General features: G+C 43.2%; 1 protein-coding gene across 1 annotated transcript; it reads left to right on the top strand.

The window, feature by feature from the left end:
* Positions 1-9990: 9990 nt before the first annotated feature.
* On the top strand, positions 9991-12067 carry LOC110511058 (zinc finger protein 658B; the record flags this gene model as incomplete). Its single annotated transcript, XM_036972724.1, has 1 exon — positions 9991-12067. A coding segment is annotated over one exon (1764 nt), but the record flags the coding sequence as incomplete, so codon positions are not given.
* Between the last annotated feature and the right edge of the window lie 5527 nt (positions 12068-17594).

Here is a 17594-nt window from a genome sequence, read left to right as displayed (position 1 = left end):
TCAGGACTGACTAATCAGAATACTATTATGTTACTGTATATGTACCAATCAGAATACTATTATGTTACTGTATATGTACCAATCAGAATACTATTATGTTACTGTATATGTACTAATCATAATACTATTATGTTACTGTATATGTACCAATCAGAATACTATTATGTTACTGTATATGTATACATTTTCTTTTAATCCTAGTACTGAATATAATGTGTGTAAATATAATCAAGAATTAGAACAATGACTGGTAGAAATGAATGAACTTATCGTCAGACTGGCTAGAATGCTTATCTACACAGGCAGACCTTGGCTCGGTCATAAATGATCTAAATTGGTTAGGAGACGATGTGGGAAGGCTTGAGAACTATACAGCCATTGTACCGGTGTGGAGAAGAGGCGGTACGAAGACTAATGACGTCATTTTCAGTTTATAACCCGTTGTAAAATGTTTCATGTTCAGTACTCTCGAGAATAAACGCTGCTGATTGATTTCGAGACTGGTCTCTGTCCATTTTATGCACAAAAAAAAGAGTCTTACAAATTCTTAGGAGTGGACCGTGTTTAATTTAATTGGGTAATAAAACATGTAGGACTTTAATTCCAGTAACACTATTGCAAAGTGTCAACGATTACATAAGTAAGTAAGTGGCACAAGTCTTTGTGTTTGTATTTATGATGGATTCCTCCCTAAACTAAGGCATATCTACAACACATTAAGTGTGTTCCCTCAGGCCCCTACTCTTCCTGGGGTCCAGCTAAACTAAGGCATATCTACAACACATTAAGTGTGTGTCCTCAGGCCCCTACTCTTCCTGGGGTCCAGCTAAACTAAGGCATATCTACAACACATTAAGTGTGTGTCCTCAGGCCCCTACTCTTCCTGGGGTCCATCTAAACTAAGGCATATCTACAACACATTAAGTGTGTGTCCTCAGGCCCCTACTCTTCCTGGGGTCCAGCTAAACTAAGGCATATCTACAACACATTAAGTGTGTTCCCTCAGGCCCCTACTCTTCCTGGGGTCCAGCTAAACTAAGGCATATCTACAACACATTAAGTGTGTTCCCTCAGGCCCCTACTCTTCCTGGGGTCCAGCTAAACTAAGGCATATCTACAACACATTAAGTGTGTGTCCTCAGGCCCCTACTCTTCCTGGGGTCCAGCTAAACTAAGGCATATCTACAACACATTAAGTGTGTGTCCTCAGGCCCCTACTCTTCCTGGGGTCCAGCTAAACTAAGGCATATCTACAACACATTAAGTGTGTTCCCTCAGGCCCCTACTCTTCCTGGGGTCCAGCTAAACTAAGGCATATCTACAACACATTAAGTGTGTTCCCTCAGGCCCCTACTCTTCCTGGGGTCCAGCTAAACTAAGGCAGTTAAACATTTTAAAAACATTACAAAACATTCAAAACAGATTTCACAACACATTAAGTGTGTGTCCTCAGGCCTCTACTCTACTACCACATATCTACAACATATTGCGTGTCCTCAGGCCTCTACTCTACTACCACATATCTACAACATATTGTGTGTCCTCAGGCCTCTACTCTACTACCACATATCTAATATCTACAACAGATTGTGTGTCCTCAGGCCTCTACTCTACTACCACATATCTACAACATATTGTGTGCCCTCAGGCCTCTACTCTACTACCACATATCTACAACATATTAAGTGTCTTCCCTCAGGCCTCTACTCTACTACCACATATCTGCAACATATTGTGTGTCCTCAGGCCTCTACTCTACTACCACATATCTACAACACTAAATCCATGTGTACGTGTGTGTATAGACCCCCAACTTTCCAACCTGAAGATCACTGACATCGTGATTTGACCTTGTTTTTTTTCCCAGAGTTCCCAGTTGTCTTGAGAGTTCCGTTATTCCACCATGTCAGAGAAAACACTGTTGATGATTTCAAAAAGGATTTGATGAATGCAACATATTTTTCTGGATTCAAATCATATTTTGTGTTAGCTACTAGTGGATGTTCATTTTTCATCTATGTGTTGTTACACCATGTAGGAGCAGTATAGACCTAGTCTGTTCATTATATACATTATGTATTGTTACACCATACAGGAGCAGTATAGACCTAGTCTGTTCATTATATACATCTACATGATGTATTGTTACACCATGTAGGAGCAGTATAGACCTAGTCTGTTCATTATATACATTATGTATTGTTACACCATACAGGAGCAGTATAGACCTAGTCTGTTCATTATATACATCTACATGATGTATTGTTACACCATGTAGGAGCAGTATAGACCTAGTCTGTTCATTATATACATGATGTATTGTTACACCATACAGGAGCAGTATAGACCTAGTCTGTTCATTATATACATCTACATGATGTATTGTTACACCATGTAGGAGCAGTATAGACCTAGTCTGTTCATTATATACATGATGTATTGTTACACCATGTAGGAGCAGTATAGACCTACAACATTGTAGGTACAACTCCTCATTGGAGGAGATCTGAGATGATCTTCTCCTCCTATATGACCAGAGAAGATGGAAATAGAGGATGCTGGGAAATCAAGGAAAGACCTGAGATCTTCACCCTAGTAGATTGCTGTTCTACTGATGGAGAATGGAACCACTAAAACAGGCAACATCTCAAGTCAATCCAGGCGACTTGTTTTGCCCCTGAACAAGGCAGTTAACCCACTGTTTCCCGGGAGGCTGTCATTGTAAATAAGAATTTGTTCTTAACTGACTTCCCTAGTTAAACAAAGGTTAAATAAAAAATGTATAAATCAATATTTCAGGCCCACTGACGCCCACAGTTTAAAAACATACAATGACATCAAGACATCCAGAGTTTAACAACACTGATCTTTTGCTACAAAGGCCCCTTTTTCTCTACAATTGGTAGTTACAGTCTTGTCCCAACGCTGCCACTCCCATACGGACTCAGAAGAGGCGAAGGTCGAGAGTCCTGCGTCCTCCGAAACACGACCCCCGCCAAGCCACACTGCTTCTTGACAAACTGCTCGCTTAACCCGGAAGCGGGTCGGGCCAATGCACGCTGACTTCTGTCGCCAGCTGTACGTGTTTCCTCCGACACATTGGTACAGCTGGCGACAGAAGTCAGCGTGCATTGGCCCGACCCGCCACAAGGAGTTACTAGAGCGCGATGGGACAAGGACGTGCCGGCCAAACCCTCCGTTAACCACACTGGGCCAAACCCTCCCTAACCACGCTGGGCCAAACCCTCCCCTAACCATGCTGGACCAAACCCTCCCCTAACCACGCTGGGCCAAACCCTCCCTAACCACGCTGGGCCAAACCCTCCCCTAACCACGCTGGGCCAAACCCTCCCCTAACCACGCTGGACCAAACCCTCCCCTAACCACGCTGGGCCAAACCCTCCCCTAACCACGCTGGGCCAAACCCTCCCCTAACCACACTGGGCCAAACCCTCCCCTAACCACGCTGGGCCAAACCCTCCCCTAACCACACTGGGCCAAACCCTCCCCTAACCACACTGGGCAAAACCCTCCCCTAACCACGCTGGGCCAAACCCTCCCCTAACCACACTGGGCCAAACCCTCCCCTAACCACGCTGGGCCAAACCCTCCCCTAACCACGCTGGGCCAAACCCTCCCCTAACCACGCTGGGCCAAACCCTCCCCTAACCACACTGGGCCAAACCCTCCCCTAACCACACTGGGCAAAACCCTCCCCTAACCACGCTGGGCCAAACCCTCCCCTAACCACACTGGGCCAAACCCTCCCCTAACCACGCTGGGCCAAACCCTCCCCTAACCACTAGGCCAATGCTCTAACCACGCTGGACCAAACCCTCCCCTAACCACGCTGGACCAAACCCTCCCCTAACCACACTGGACCAAACCCTCCCCTAACCACGCTGGGCCAAACCCTCCCCTAACCACGCTGGGCCAAACCCTCCCCTAACCACACTGGGCCAAACCCTCCCCTAACCACACTGGGCCAAACCCTCCCCTAACCACGCTGGACCAAACCCTCCCCTAACCACACTGGACCAAACCCTCCCCTAACCACGCTGGGCCAAACCCTCCCCTAACCACGCTGGGCCAAACCCTCCCCTAACCACGCTGGACCAAACCCTCCCCTAACCACGCTGGGCCAAACCCTCCCCTAACCACGCTGGGCCAAACCCTCCCCTAACCACGCTGGACCAAACCCTCCCCTAACCACGCTGGGCCAAACCCTCCCCTAACCACACTGGGCCAAACCCTCCCCTAACCACGCTGGACCAAACCCTCCCCTAACCACGCTGGACCAAACCCTCCCCTAACCACGCTGGGCCAAACCCTCCCCTAACCACGCTGGACCAAACCCTCCCCTAACCATGCCGGACCAAACCCTCCCCTAACCACGCTGGGCCAAACCCTCCCCTAACCACTAGGCTACCAGCCACCCCAATTATGTGTTGTTAGCCATGTGTCTTGGCCCATTTTTTATTTTATTTTAATTTTTAATGCGGCCATCGACAATTTGTTGCCTAATGGGAAGGTCAGCCCGGGAGGAAAGTATTAGCTGTATGAAGTAAAAAAGAACACAACATCTGGTTGTTTTTAAATTACTTCTTATGACATTGTTCGCCAGAATAAATTATGGAATGGAGATTTTACCAATCTGCGTTACCCACGCCAGTCAGCAGATGGCGATGGAAGGCTTTCAGGTGATGATTCTTGCGTGACGTATAATCTAGTGGACGGAAAGCTTCAACGGCATTAAAAGACTACTGATTCAACCACTTCGGTAGCGCACATTAAACCAGTCTTGTTTATATTAATGTCCGTGTTTTTAAACATCATTCTGTTTTACGTATTGACTAGTTGAAAAAAAAAAAGTTATTTGCTTGTTAAATGAAATTGGCTAATTTGTTCAATTGTTAACGTTACTGCACTAGGCTAAACGCTAATGCTAACTATCTAACATCGCGACCATGTGCTCACTAAGCTATTCGGAGAAAGAAGCTCTAGGGCTGATCATCATCGTAAAAGAAGAAGAGGAAGAAGCTTTAAGAATAAAAAAGGAAGAAGAGGAGACTGTCACATTAGCAGAAGAAGAGTTACAGGATATTACAGTGAAAGAAGAGAAAGAACCTTTTGGAGTAAACGACGAAGAGGAGATAGGTTTCAGAATCAAAAAGGAGGAAGATGCCATAACATTAAAAGAAGAAAATGTAGTGAAAGAAGAGAAAGAACCTCTTGGAGTAAAAGAGGAAGATGAGGAGGAGACTGAAGATCCTGTTAACACCAGTGAGTATTGTCTTAAAAATAGGGACACAAACTGCAGTTGTTGAACTAATGTGTGGTTTTAAGGGGCATTATACTGAAGTTCTACACTTGAATATGTTGTTCAGTACTGTAGGAATTGTTGAAGGGGCAATCTGGCAGTGGCACATATATCGGGGTGGCAGGTAGTCTAGTGGTTAGAGCGTTGCAACTCAAATCCCTGCGCGGACAAGGTGAAACTCGGTCGTTCTGCTCATGTGGGGTTTTTAACGGTGATTCTACTGAAGTTCTACGCTTGAATATGTTGTTCAGTACTGTAGGAATTGTTTATTAAGGGGCAATCTACCATTGGTTCATATATTTTTGGGACTTTTCAATGAGATGTATTGAATTCTCCACGTGGTCTACATTAAAGTGCACATCATCTAATATAACAAACAGGCTTTTAAAATTCAATATTGGTGCGTAATTCATACTTAAAATATCGAAGTGGACGAAAAATGCACCTATTTAGTGGAACGACCCTTTTACATTTGCATCGTAAATTAAAGCGCATCAAGATGAAAGTGGACATTCTGGCTCTGTTTAGACATATTCATGCCTCTTGTAAGACTCTGATTGTAATAGTAGATCATATGTTTACCATCTGTTTGATGTTCTTGTTCACACAGGAGAGAGACATAACTATGGTGGATCCTCTGGGGAGCCTCAACAACATCCTGATGCTGACGAGGCAGAGAAGAGTCTCTCCAGATCAGAACACCAGATGGTACAGCTTGGTCTGGTCTAGCATACAGCTTGGTCTGGTCTAGCATACAGCTTGGTCTGGTCTAGCATACAGCTTGCTCTATCGGGCTCTGGGCTGGGTTTCTGTAAAGCACTTTATGTCAACAGTGACATCAGCATCCATAATGGTATGTGTTTGTGTCCCCTCTTTATGGTTACCAGGACAACGCTATTCCTTCCTCCCTGCCGCAGTCCCCGTGTCGTTCCTCTCCCGGTAGCACCTTACTGCTGGGTATAAAGAGGTTGTCTGTGCTGCTGGTGGACTGCAGGAAAACAACGGGGCTGAGTGGAACTGTGAGAGGAGGAGAAGAGATGAAAGGATCAGATTTAACTCATCAAAGTAAGTGATTTAGTTTAGTTTGAACAAATACAACAGATCTGCCCACTGGTATCTGTTACCAGGACAACCAGCAGAGTTCTGTTAGTTGACAGGAAGATAGACTGGTGGATATGGATGTTATGAATATCATAACACTGAAAAAGGATTCTGCCAATGAAAAGAGAGAAACCAATAGACCATATAAAACCTTGATGAAAGTTAGCTTTAGAGAGAAACCAATAGACCAAATAAAACCTTGATGAAAGTTAGCTTTAGAGAGAAAGTTTCAAGATGATCCATTGTAAGGTTCATGTTTTACAAAAACTTTTTCTCATAACATTATGGATGTTACATTGTCTGTCCCAGTCAACCCCCCCTGTCTTCACAAGACTGTAGAACATACAAGCTAAACTCAAGACCCTTCAAGTTGGTCTGTATTGCTTCATTAACATCTCATCTTCAGAACTTCGATCGGGGACAGCTGTGAGTGTTAAAAACATGGACAAAACTCTTTGGCCTCCTCTGTAATGAACGCTCTCTAAGCCGTTTCTATCAGCCAGACTTGGCCTCCTCTGTAATGGTCAAATGAATGTCATTTCCTAATTGATCAGGTCAAATAAAGCCTGAACTCCAACATTTTTCAAATATTGCACCATTGCTTGGGCTCCTGAGTGGCACAGCGGTCGAAGGCACTGCATGTCCGTGCTAGAGGCGTCACTACAGACCCTGGTTCGATTCCAGGCTGTATCGCAGCGGTCTAAGGCACCGCATCTCCGTGCTAGAGGCGTCACTACAGACCCTGGTTCGATTCCAGGCTGTATCGCAGCGGTCTAAGGCACCGCATCTCCGTGCTAGAGGCGTCACTACAGACCCTGGTTCGATTCCAGGCTGTATCGCAGCGGTCTAAGGCACCGCATCTCCGTGCTAGCTGTATGTAATGTAATGTACCCTTACTGCTGGACTAACTGGTGGTGTTATATAGCTGTATGTAATGTACCCTTACTGCTGGACTAACTGGTGGTGTTAAATAGCTGTATGTAATGTACCCTTACTGCTGGACTAACTGGTGGTGTTAAATAGCTGTATGTAATGTACCCTTACTGCAGGACTAACTGGTGGTGTTAAATAGCTGTATGTAATGTACCCTTACTGCTAGGACTAACTGGTGGTGTTAAATAGCTGTATGTAATGTAATGTACCCTTACTGCTGGACTAACTGGTGGTGTTAAATAGCTGTATGTAATGTACCCTTACTGCTAGGACTAACTGGTGGTGTTAAATAGCTGTATGTAATGTACCCTTACTGCTAGGACTAACTGGTGGTGTTAAATAGCTGTATGTAATGTACCCTTACTGCTGGACTAACTGGTGGTGTTAAATAGCTGTATGTAATGTACCCTTACTGCTGGACTAACTGGTGGTGTTAAATAGCTGTATGTAATGTAATGTACCCTTACTGCAGGACTAACTGGTGGTGTTAAATAGCTGTATGTAATGTACCCTTACTGCAGGACTAACTGGTGGTGTTAAATAGCTGTATGTAATGTACCCTTACTGCTAGGACTAACTGGTAGTGTTATATAGCTGTATGTAATGTACCCTTACTGCAGGACTAACTGGTGGTGTTAAATAGCTGTATGTAATGTACCCTTACTGCAGGACTAACTGGTGGTGTTAAATAGCTGTATGTAATGTACCCTTACTGCTGGACTAACTGGTGGTGTTAAATAGCTGTATGTAATGTACCCTTACTGCTGGACTAACTGGTGGTGTTAAATAGCTGTATGTAATGTAATGTACCCTTACTGCTGGACTAACTGGTGGAGTTAAATAGCTGTATGTAATGTACCCTTACTGCAGGACTAACTGGTGGTGTTAAATAGCTGTATGTAATGTACCCTTACTGCTGGACTAACTGGTGGTGTTAAATAGCTGTATGTAATGTACCCTTACTGCAGGACTAACTGGTGGTGTTAAATAGCTGTATGTAATGTAATGTACCCTTACTGCTGGACTAACTGGTGGTGTTAAATAGCTGTATGTAATGTACCCTTACTGCAGGACTAACTGGTAGTGTTATATAGCTGTATGTAATGTACCCTTACTGCTAGGACTAACTGGTGGTGTTAAATAGCTGTATGTAATGTAATGTACCCTTACTGCAGGACTAACTGGTAGTGTTAAATAGCTGTATGTAATGTACCCTTACTGCTGGACTAACTGGTGGTGTTAAATAGCTGTATGTAATGTAATGTACCCTTACTGCTGGACTAACTGGTGGTGTTAAATAGCTGTATGTAATGTACCCTTACTGCAGGACTAACTGGTGGTGTTAAATAGCTGTATGTAATGTACCCTTACTGCTGGACTAACTGGTGGTGTTATATAGCTGTATGTAATGTACCCTTACTGCTGGACTAACTGGTGGTGTTATATAGCTGTATGTAATGTACCCTTACTGCAGGACTAACTGGTGGTGTTAAATAGCTGTATGTAATGTACCCTTACTGCTAGGACTAACTGGTGGTGTTAAATAGCTGTATGTAATGTAATGTACCCTTACTGCTGGACTAACTGGTGGTGTTAAATAGCTGTATGTAATGTACCCTTACTGCTGGACTAACTGGTGGTGTTAAATAGCTGTATGTAATGTACCCTTACTGCTAGGACTAACTGGTGGTGTTAAATAGCTGTATGTAATGTAATGTACCCTTACTGCAGGACTAACTGGTGGTGTTAAATAGCTGTATGTAATGTACCCTTACTGCTGGACTAACTGGTGGTGTTAAATAGCTGTATGTAATGTACCCTTACTGCTAGGACTAACTGGTGGAGTTAAATAGCTGTATGTAATGTACCCTTACTGCAGGACTAACTGGTGGTGTTAAATAGCTGTATGTAATGTGCCCTTACTGCTAGGACTAACTGGTAGTGTTAAATAGCTGTATGTAATGTACCCTTACTGCAGGACTAACTGGTGGTGTTAAATAGCTGTATGTAATGTAATGTACCCTTACTGCTGGACTAACTGGTGGTGTTAAATAGCTGTATGTAATGTACCCTTACTGCTGGACTAACTGGTGGTGTTAAATAGCTGTATGTAATGTACCCTTACTGCAGGACTAACTGGTGGTGTTAAATAGCTGTATGTAATGTAATGTACCCTTACTGCTAGGACTAACTGGTGGTGTTAAATAGCTGTATGTAATGTACCCTTACTGCTAGGACTAACTGGTAGTGTTATATAGCTGTATGTAATGTACCCTTACTGCAGGACTAACTGGTAGTGTTAAATAGCTGTATGTAATGTACCCTTACTGCTGGACTAACTGGTGGTGTTAAATAGCTGTATGTAATGTACCCTTACTGCTGGACTAACTGGTGGTGTTAAATTGCTGTACTGCTGCTGCTTACTCACGTAGTGAGGAATCCCCCTGTATGGACATTCTACTGTAGAAGGATGACACGTAGTGAGGAATCCCCCTGTATGGACATTCTACTGTAGAAGGATGACACGTAGTGAGGAAGAGCACTTGCCTGTAAGTCTCTCTGGATAAGAGGGTCTGATAAATGACTAAAATGTATGTGGAGATTTCATTCAGGTCTCCCTGTTTTAACCACTCTTTTTATCTTTGGCAGAAGAGAGACCCGACTCAGAGGAACCAGAGACGTCTGAACCAGTGAGACGACACCACTGTTCCCAGTGTGGAAAGAGTTTTAACCATTTAGGAAATCTTAAAAACCACAAGAGAACACACGCAGAGAAGTCTTACAACTGCTCTCACTGTGCAAAGAGTTTTACTCATTTATGTAACCTAAAATTGCATGAGAGACGACACACAGGAGATAAGCCTTACCAATGCTCTCAGTGTGGTAAGAGATTTGTTGAGTCAACAGAACTGAAAGTTCATAAGAGAATACACACAGGGGAAAAGCCGTACAACTGCTCTCACTGTGCAAAGAGTTTTACTCATTTATGTAACCTAAAATCGCATGAGAGACGACACACAGGAGATAAGCCTTACCAATGCTCTCAGTGTGGTAAGAGATTTGTTGAGTTAACAGAACTGAAAGTTCATAAGAGAATACACACAGGGGAAAAGCCGTACCACTGTTCCCAGTGTGGAAAGAGTTTTTCAACATTAAATGTCTTGAAAATGCATGAGAGAATACACACAGGGGAAAAACCATTCCAATGCTCCCAGTGTGTAAAGACATTTTCCCGACCAGGGGACCTGAAAATGCACGAGAGAATACACACAGGGGAAAAGCCGTACCACTGTTCCCAGTGTGGAAAGAGTTTTACATGGTTAAAGGTCTTGAAAATGCATGAGAGACGACACACAGGGGAAAAACCATTCCAATGCTCTCAGTGTGGTAAGAGATTTATTGCGTCAACAGAACTGAAAGTTCATAAGAGAATACACACAGGGGGAAAACCATTCCAATGCTCTCAGTGTGTAAAGACATTTTCCCGACCAGGGGACCTGAAATTACACGAGAGAATGCACACAGGGGAAAAGCCGTACCACTGTTCCCAGTGTGGAAAGAGTTTTACAAGGTTAAACGTCTTGAAAATGCATGAGACAATACACACAGGGGAAAAACCATTCCAATGCTCTCAGTGTGTAAAGACATTTTCCCGACCAGGGGACCTGAAATTACACGAGAGAATACACACAGGGGAAAAGCCGTACCACTGTTCCCAGTGTGGAAAGAGTTTTACTCAGTTAGGGAGTCTGAAAAGTCATAAGCGAATACATTCTGGAGAGAAGCCTTATCACTGCTCCAAATGTGGAATTGCCTTTTCAGAGTTAAAAACCTTGAAAATGCATGAGAGAATACACACAGGTGAGAAGCCGTACCACTGTTCCCACTGTGGAAAGAGTTTTAGACAATCGCAACAGCTGAAACAACACGAGAGAATACACACAGGAGAAAAGCCTTACCACTGTTCCCAGTGTGGAATGAGTTTTAGGCAGTTAACGGGCCTCAAAGGTCATATGCAAATGCACTCTGGAGAGAAGTCAAACACATGTTCTCATTGTGGAAAGAGTTTTCTGAGGTTAAGCACTCTGAAATCGCATGAGCATATACACACATACAACAAGGAAAAGCTCTACCAATGTTCCGTGTGTGGAAAGTGGTTTACCCAGTTAGAAGCCCTGATTATGCATGACAGGACACACACAGGAGGGGATAAGACCTACCACTGCTCCCAGTGTGGAAAGAGATTTAACTGGTTAAGGCACCTGAATAAGCATGAAAGAATACATACACAGGAGGAGAAGACATACCACTGCTCTCATTGTGGAAAGACATTTTCCAAGTCAGAGGACCTGAAATCACATGAGAGAATAGAGAGGCTGTGTTCTGACTTGTGTTTCTGACTGATCATTTGTGTTTTTGTTTCATGCCACGTGAAATCAAATTGTATGAAACCAGAAAAAAGGTTAACTTTTGTTGTTTTTTTCATTTAGAGACATGATCATGTCTAATATCAGATTAAATATTTAAAACGGTCTGTTTGGTTTTGATGAGCTTTGATTGATTTGATAAGTATAAACCCTCTGTTGTTCATCATATGATTTTCTATTTGTTAAGAGATTTTTTTTTCATCAATAATGACTAATTGTGTATACATTTCAATCAGGACTGACTAATCAGAATACTATTATGTTACTGTATATATGTATGCATTTTCTTTTAATCCTAGTACTGAATATAATGTGTGTAAATATAATCAAGAATTAGAACAATGACTTTCTGTTCCTTGGTAGAAATGAATGAACTTATCGTCAGACTGGCTAGAATGCTTATCTACACAGGCAGACTTTGGCTCGGTCATAAATGTGGGAAGGCTTGAGAACTATACAGCCATTGTACCGGTGTGGAGAAGAGGCGGTACGAAGACTAATGACGTCATTTTCAGTTTATAACCCGTTGTAAAATGTTTCATGTTCAGTACTCTCGAGAATAAACACTGCTGATTGATTTCGAGACTTGGTCTCTGTCCATTTTAGGCACAAAAAAAAGAGTCTTACAAATTCTTAGGAGTGGACCGTGTTTAATTTAATTGGGTAATAAAACATGTAGGACTTTAAATCCAGTAACACTATTGCAAAGAGTCAACGATTATATAAGTAAGTAAGTGGCACAAGTCTTTGTGTTTGTATTTATGATGGATTCCTCCCTAAACTAAGGCATATCTACAACACATTAAGTGTGTGTCCTCAGGCCCCTACTCTTCCTGGGGTCCAGCTAAACTAAGGCATATCTACAACACATTAAGTGTGTTCCCTCAGGCCCCTACTCTTCCTGGGGTCCAGCTAAACTAAGGCAGTTAAACATTTTAAAAACATTACAAAACATTCAAAACAGATTTCACAGCACATTAAGTGTGTGTCCTCAGACCTCTACTCTACTACCACATATCTACAACATATTGTGTGCCCTCAGGCCTCTACTCTACTACCACATATCTACAACATATTGTGTGTCCTCAGGCCTCTACTCTACTACCACATATCTACAACATATTGTGTGTCCTCAGGCCTCTACTCTACTACCACATATCTACAACATATTGTGTGCCCTCAGGCCTCTACTCTACTACCACATATCTACAACATATTGTGTGTCCTCAGGCCTCTACTCTACTACCACATATCTACAACATAGTGTGTGTCCTCAGGCCTCTACTCTACTACCACATATCTACAACATATTGTGTGTCCTCAGGCCTCTACTCTACTACCACATATCTACAACATTAGTGTGTGTCCTCAGGCCTCTACTCTACTACCACATATCTACAACATAGTGTGTGTCCTCAGGCCTCTACTCTACTACCACATATCTACAACATATTGTGTGTCCTCAGGCCTCTACTCTACTACCACATATCTACAACATATCGTGTGTCCTCAGGCCTCTACTACCACATATCTACAACATATTGTGTGTCCTCAGGCCTCTACTCTACTACCACATATCTACAACATATTGTGTGCCCTCAGGCCTCTACTCTACTACCACATATCTACAACATATTGTGTGTCCTCAGGCCTCTACTCTACTACCACATATCTACAACATATTGTGTGCCCTAAGGCCTCTACTCTACTACCACATATCTACAACATATTGTGTGCCCTCAGGCCTCTACTCTACTACCACATATCTACAACATATTGTGTGTCCTCAGGCCTCTACTCTACTACCACATATCTACAACATATTGTGTGCCCTCAGGCCTCTACTCTACTACCACATATCTACAACATAGTGTGTGTCCTCAGGCCTCTACTCTACTACTACATATATACAACATATTGTGTGCCCTCAGGCCTCTACTATACTATCACATATCTACAACATAGTGTGTGTCCTCAGGCATCTACTCTACTACCACATATCTACAACATATTGTGTGCCCTCAGGCCTCCACTCTACTACCACATATCTACAACATAGTGTGTGCCCTCAGGCCTCTACTCTACTACCACATATCTACAACATAGAGTGTGCCCTCAGGCCTCTACTCTACTACCACATATCTACAACATATTGTGTGTCCTCAGGCCTCTACTCTACTACCACATATCTACAACATATTGTGTGCCCTCAGGCCTCTACTCTACTACCACATATCTACAACATAGTGTGTGTCCTCAGGCCTCTACTCTACTACCACATATATACAACATATTGTGTGCCCTCAGGCCTCTACTCTACTATCACATATCTACAACATAGTGTGTGTCCTCAGGCATCTACTCTACTACCACATATCTACAACATATTGTGTGCCCTCAGGCCTCTACTCTACTACCACATATCTACAACATATTGTGTGTCCTCAGGCCTCTACTCTACTACCACATATCTACAACATAGTGTGTGTCCTCAGGCCTCTACTCTACTACCACATATCTACAACATATTGTGTGTCCTCAGGCCTCTACTCTACTACCACATATCTACAACATTAGTGTGTGTCCTCAGGCCTCTACTCTACTACCACATATCTACAACATATTGTGTGTCCTCAGGCCTCTACTCTACTACCACATATCTACAACATATCGTGTGTCCTCAGGCCTCTACTACCACATATCTACAACATATTGTGTGTCCTCAGGCCTCTACTCTACTACCACATATCTACAACATATTGTGTGCCCTCAGGCCTCTACTCTACTACCACATATCTACAACATATTGTGTGTCCTCAGGCCTCTACTCTACTACCACATATCTACAACATATTGTGTGCCCTAAGGCCTCTACTCTACTACCACATATCTACAACATATTGTGTGCCCTCAGGCCTCTACTCTACTACCACATATCTACAACATATTGTGTGTCCTCAGGCCTCTACTCTACTACCACATATCTACAACATATTGTGTGCCCTCAGGCCTCTACTCTACTACCACATATCTACAACATATTGTGTGTCCTCAGGCCTCTACTCTACTACCACATATCTACAACATATTGTGTGTCCTCAGGCCTCTACTCTACTACCACATATCTACAACATATTGTGTGCCCTAAGGCCTCTACTCTACTACCACATATCTACAACATATTGTGTGCCCTCAGGCCTCTACTCTACTACCACATATCTACAACATATTGTGTGTCCTCAGGCCTCTACTCTACTACCACATATCTACAACATAGTGTGTGTCCTCAGGCCTCTACTCTACTACCACATATCTACAACATATTGTGTGTCCTCAGGCCTCTACTCTACTACCACATATCTACAACATTAGTGTGTGTCCTCAGGCCTCTACTCTACTACCACATATCTACAACATATTGTGTGTCCTCAGGCCTCTACTCTACTACCACATATCTACAACATATCGTGTGTCCTCAGGCCTCTACTACCACATATCTACAACATATTGTGTGTCCTCAGGCCTCTACTCTACTACCACATATCTACAACATATTGTGTGCCCTCAGGCCTCTACTCTACTACCACATATCTACAACATATTGTGTGTCCTCAGGCCTCTACTCTACTACCACATATCTACAACATATTGTGTGCCCTAAGGCCTCTACTCTACTACCACATATCTACAACATATTGTGTGCCCTCAGGCCTCTACTCTACTACCACATATCTACAACATATTGTGTGTCCTCAGGCCTCTACTCTACTACCACATATCTACAACATATTGTGTGCCCTCAGGCCTCTACTCTACTACCACATATCTACAACATATTGTGTGTCCTCAGGCCTCTACTCTACTACCACATATCTACAACATATTGTGTGTCCTCAGGCCTCTACTCTACTACCACATATCTACAACATATTGTGTGCCCTAAGGCCTCTACTCTACTACCACATATCTACAACATATTGTGTGCCCTCAGGCCTCTACTCTACTACCACATATCTACAACATATTGTGTGTCCTCAGGCCTCTACTCTACTACCACATATCTACAACATATTGTGTGCCCTCAGGCCTCTACTCTACTACCACATATCTACAACATAGTGTGTGTCCTCAGGCCTCTACTCTACTACTACATATATACAACATATTGTGTGCCCTCAGGCCTCTACTATACTATCACATATCTACAACATAGTGTGTGTCCTCAGGCATCTACTCTACTACCACATATCTACAACATATTGTGTGCCCTCAGGCCTCCACTCTACTACCACATATCTACAACATAGTGTGTGCCCTCAGGCCTCTACTCTACTACCACATATCTACAACATAGAGTGTGCCCTCAGGCCTCTACTCTACTACCACATATCTACAACATATTGTGTGTCCTCAGGCCTCTACTCTACTACCACATATCTACAACATATTGTGTGCCCTCAGGCCTCTACTCTACTACCACATATCTACAACATAGTGTGTGTCCTCAGGCCTCTACTCTACTACCACATATATACAACATATTGTGTGCCCTCAGGCCTCTACTCTACTATCACATATCTACAACATAGTGTGTGTCCTCAGGCATCTACTCTACTACCACATATCTACAACATATTGTGTGCCCTCAGGCCTCTACTCTACTATCACATATCTACAACATATTAAGTGTCTTCCCTCAGGCCTCTACTCTACTACCACATATCTACAACATATTGTGTGTCCTCAGGCCTCTACTCTACTACCACATATCTACAACATAGAGTGTGCCCTCAGGCCTCTACTCTACTACCACATATCTACAACATATTGTGTGTCCTCAGGCCTCTACTCTACTACCACATATCTACAACATATTGTGTGCCCTCAGGCCTCTACTCTACTACCACATATCTACAACATAGTGTGTGTCCTCAGGCCTCTACTCTACTACCACATATATACAACATATTGTGTGCCCTCAGGCCTCTACTCTACTACCACATATCTACAACATATTGTGTGCCCTAAGGCCTCTACTCTACTACCACATATCTACAACATATTGTGTGCCCTCAGGCCTCTACTCTACTACCACATATCTACAACATATTGTGTGTCCTCAGGCCTCTACTCTACTACCACATATCTACAACATATTGTGTGCCCTCAGGCCTCTACTCTACTACCACATATCTACAACATAGTGTGTGTCCTCAGGCCTCTACTCTACTACTACATATATACAACATATTGTGTGCCCTCAGGCCTCTACTATACTATCACATATCTACAACATAGTGTGTGTCCTCAGGCATCTACTCTACTACCACATATCTACAACATATTGTGTGCCCTCAGGCCTCCACTCTACTACCACATATCTACAACATAGTGTGTGCCCTCAGGCCTCTACTCTACTACCACATATCTACAACATAGAGTGTGCCCTCAGGCCTCTACTCTACTACCACATATCTACAACATATTGTGTGTCCTCAGGCCTCTACTCTACTACCACATATCTACAACATATTGTGTGCCCTCAGGCCTCTACTCTACTACCACATATCTACAACATAGTGTGTGTCCTCAGGCCTCTACTCTACTACCACATATATACAACATATTGTGTGCCCTCAGGCCTCTACTCTACTATCACATATCTACAACATAGTGTGTGTCCTCAGGCATCTACTCTACTACCACATATCTACAACATATTGTGTGCCCTCAGGCCTCTACTCTACTATCACATATCTACAACATATTAAGTGTCTTCCCTCAGGCCTCTACTCTACTACCACATATCTACA

This window comes from Oncorhynchus mykiss, unplaced genomic scaffold, assembly GCF_013265735.2.
Source record: "Oncorhynchus mykiss isolate Arlee unplaced genomic scaffold, USDA_OmykA_1.1 un_scaffold_190, whole genome shotgun sequence".
NCBI lineage: Eukaryota > Metazoa > Chordata > Actinopteri > Salmoniformes > Salmonidae > Oncorhynchus > Oncorhynchus mykiss.
This window is presented reverse-complemented; position numbering and strand designations above follow the sequence as displayed.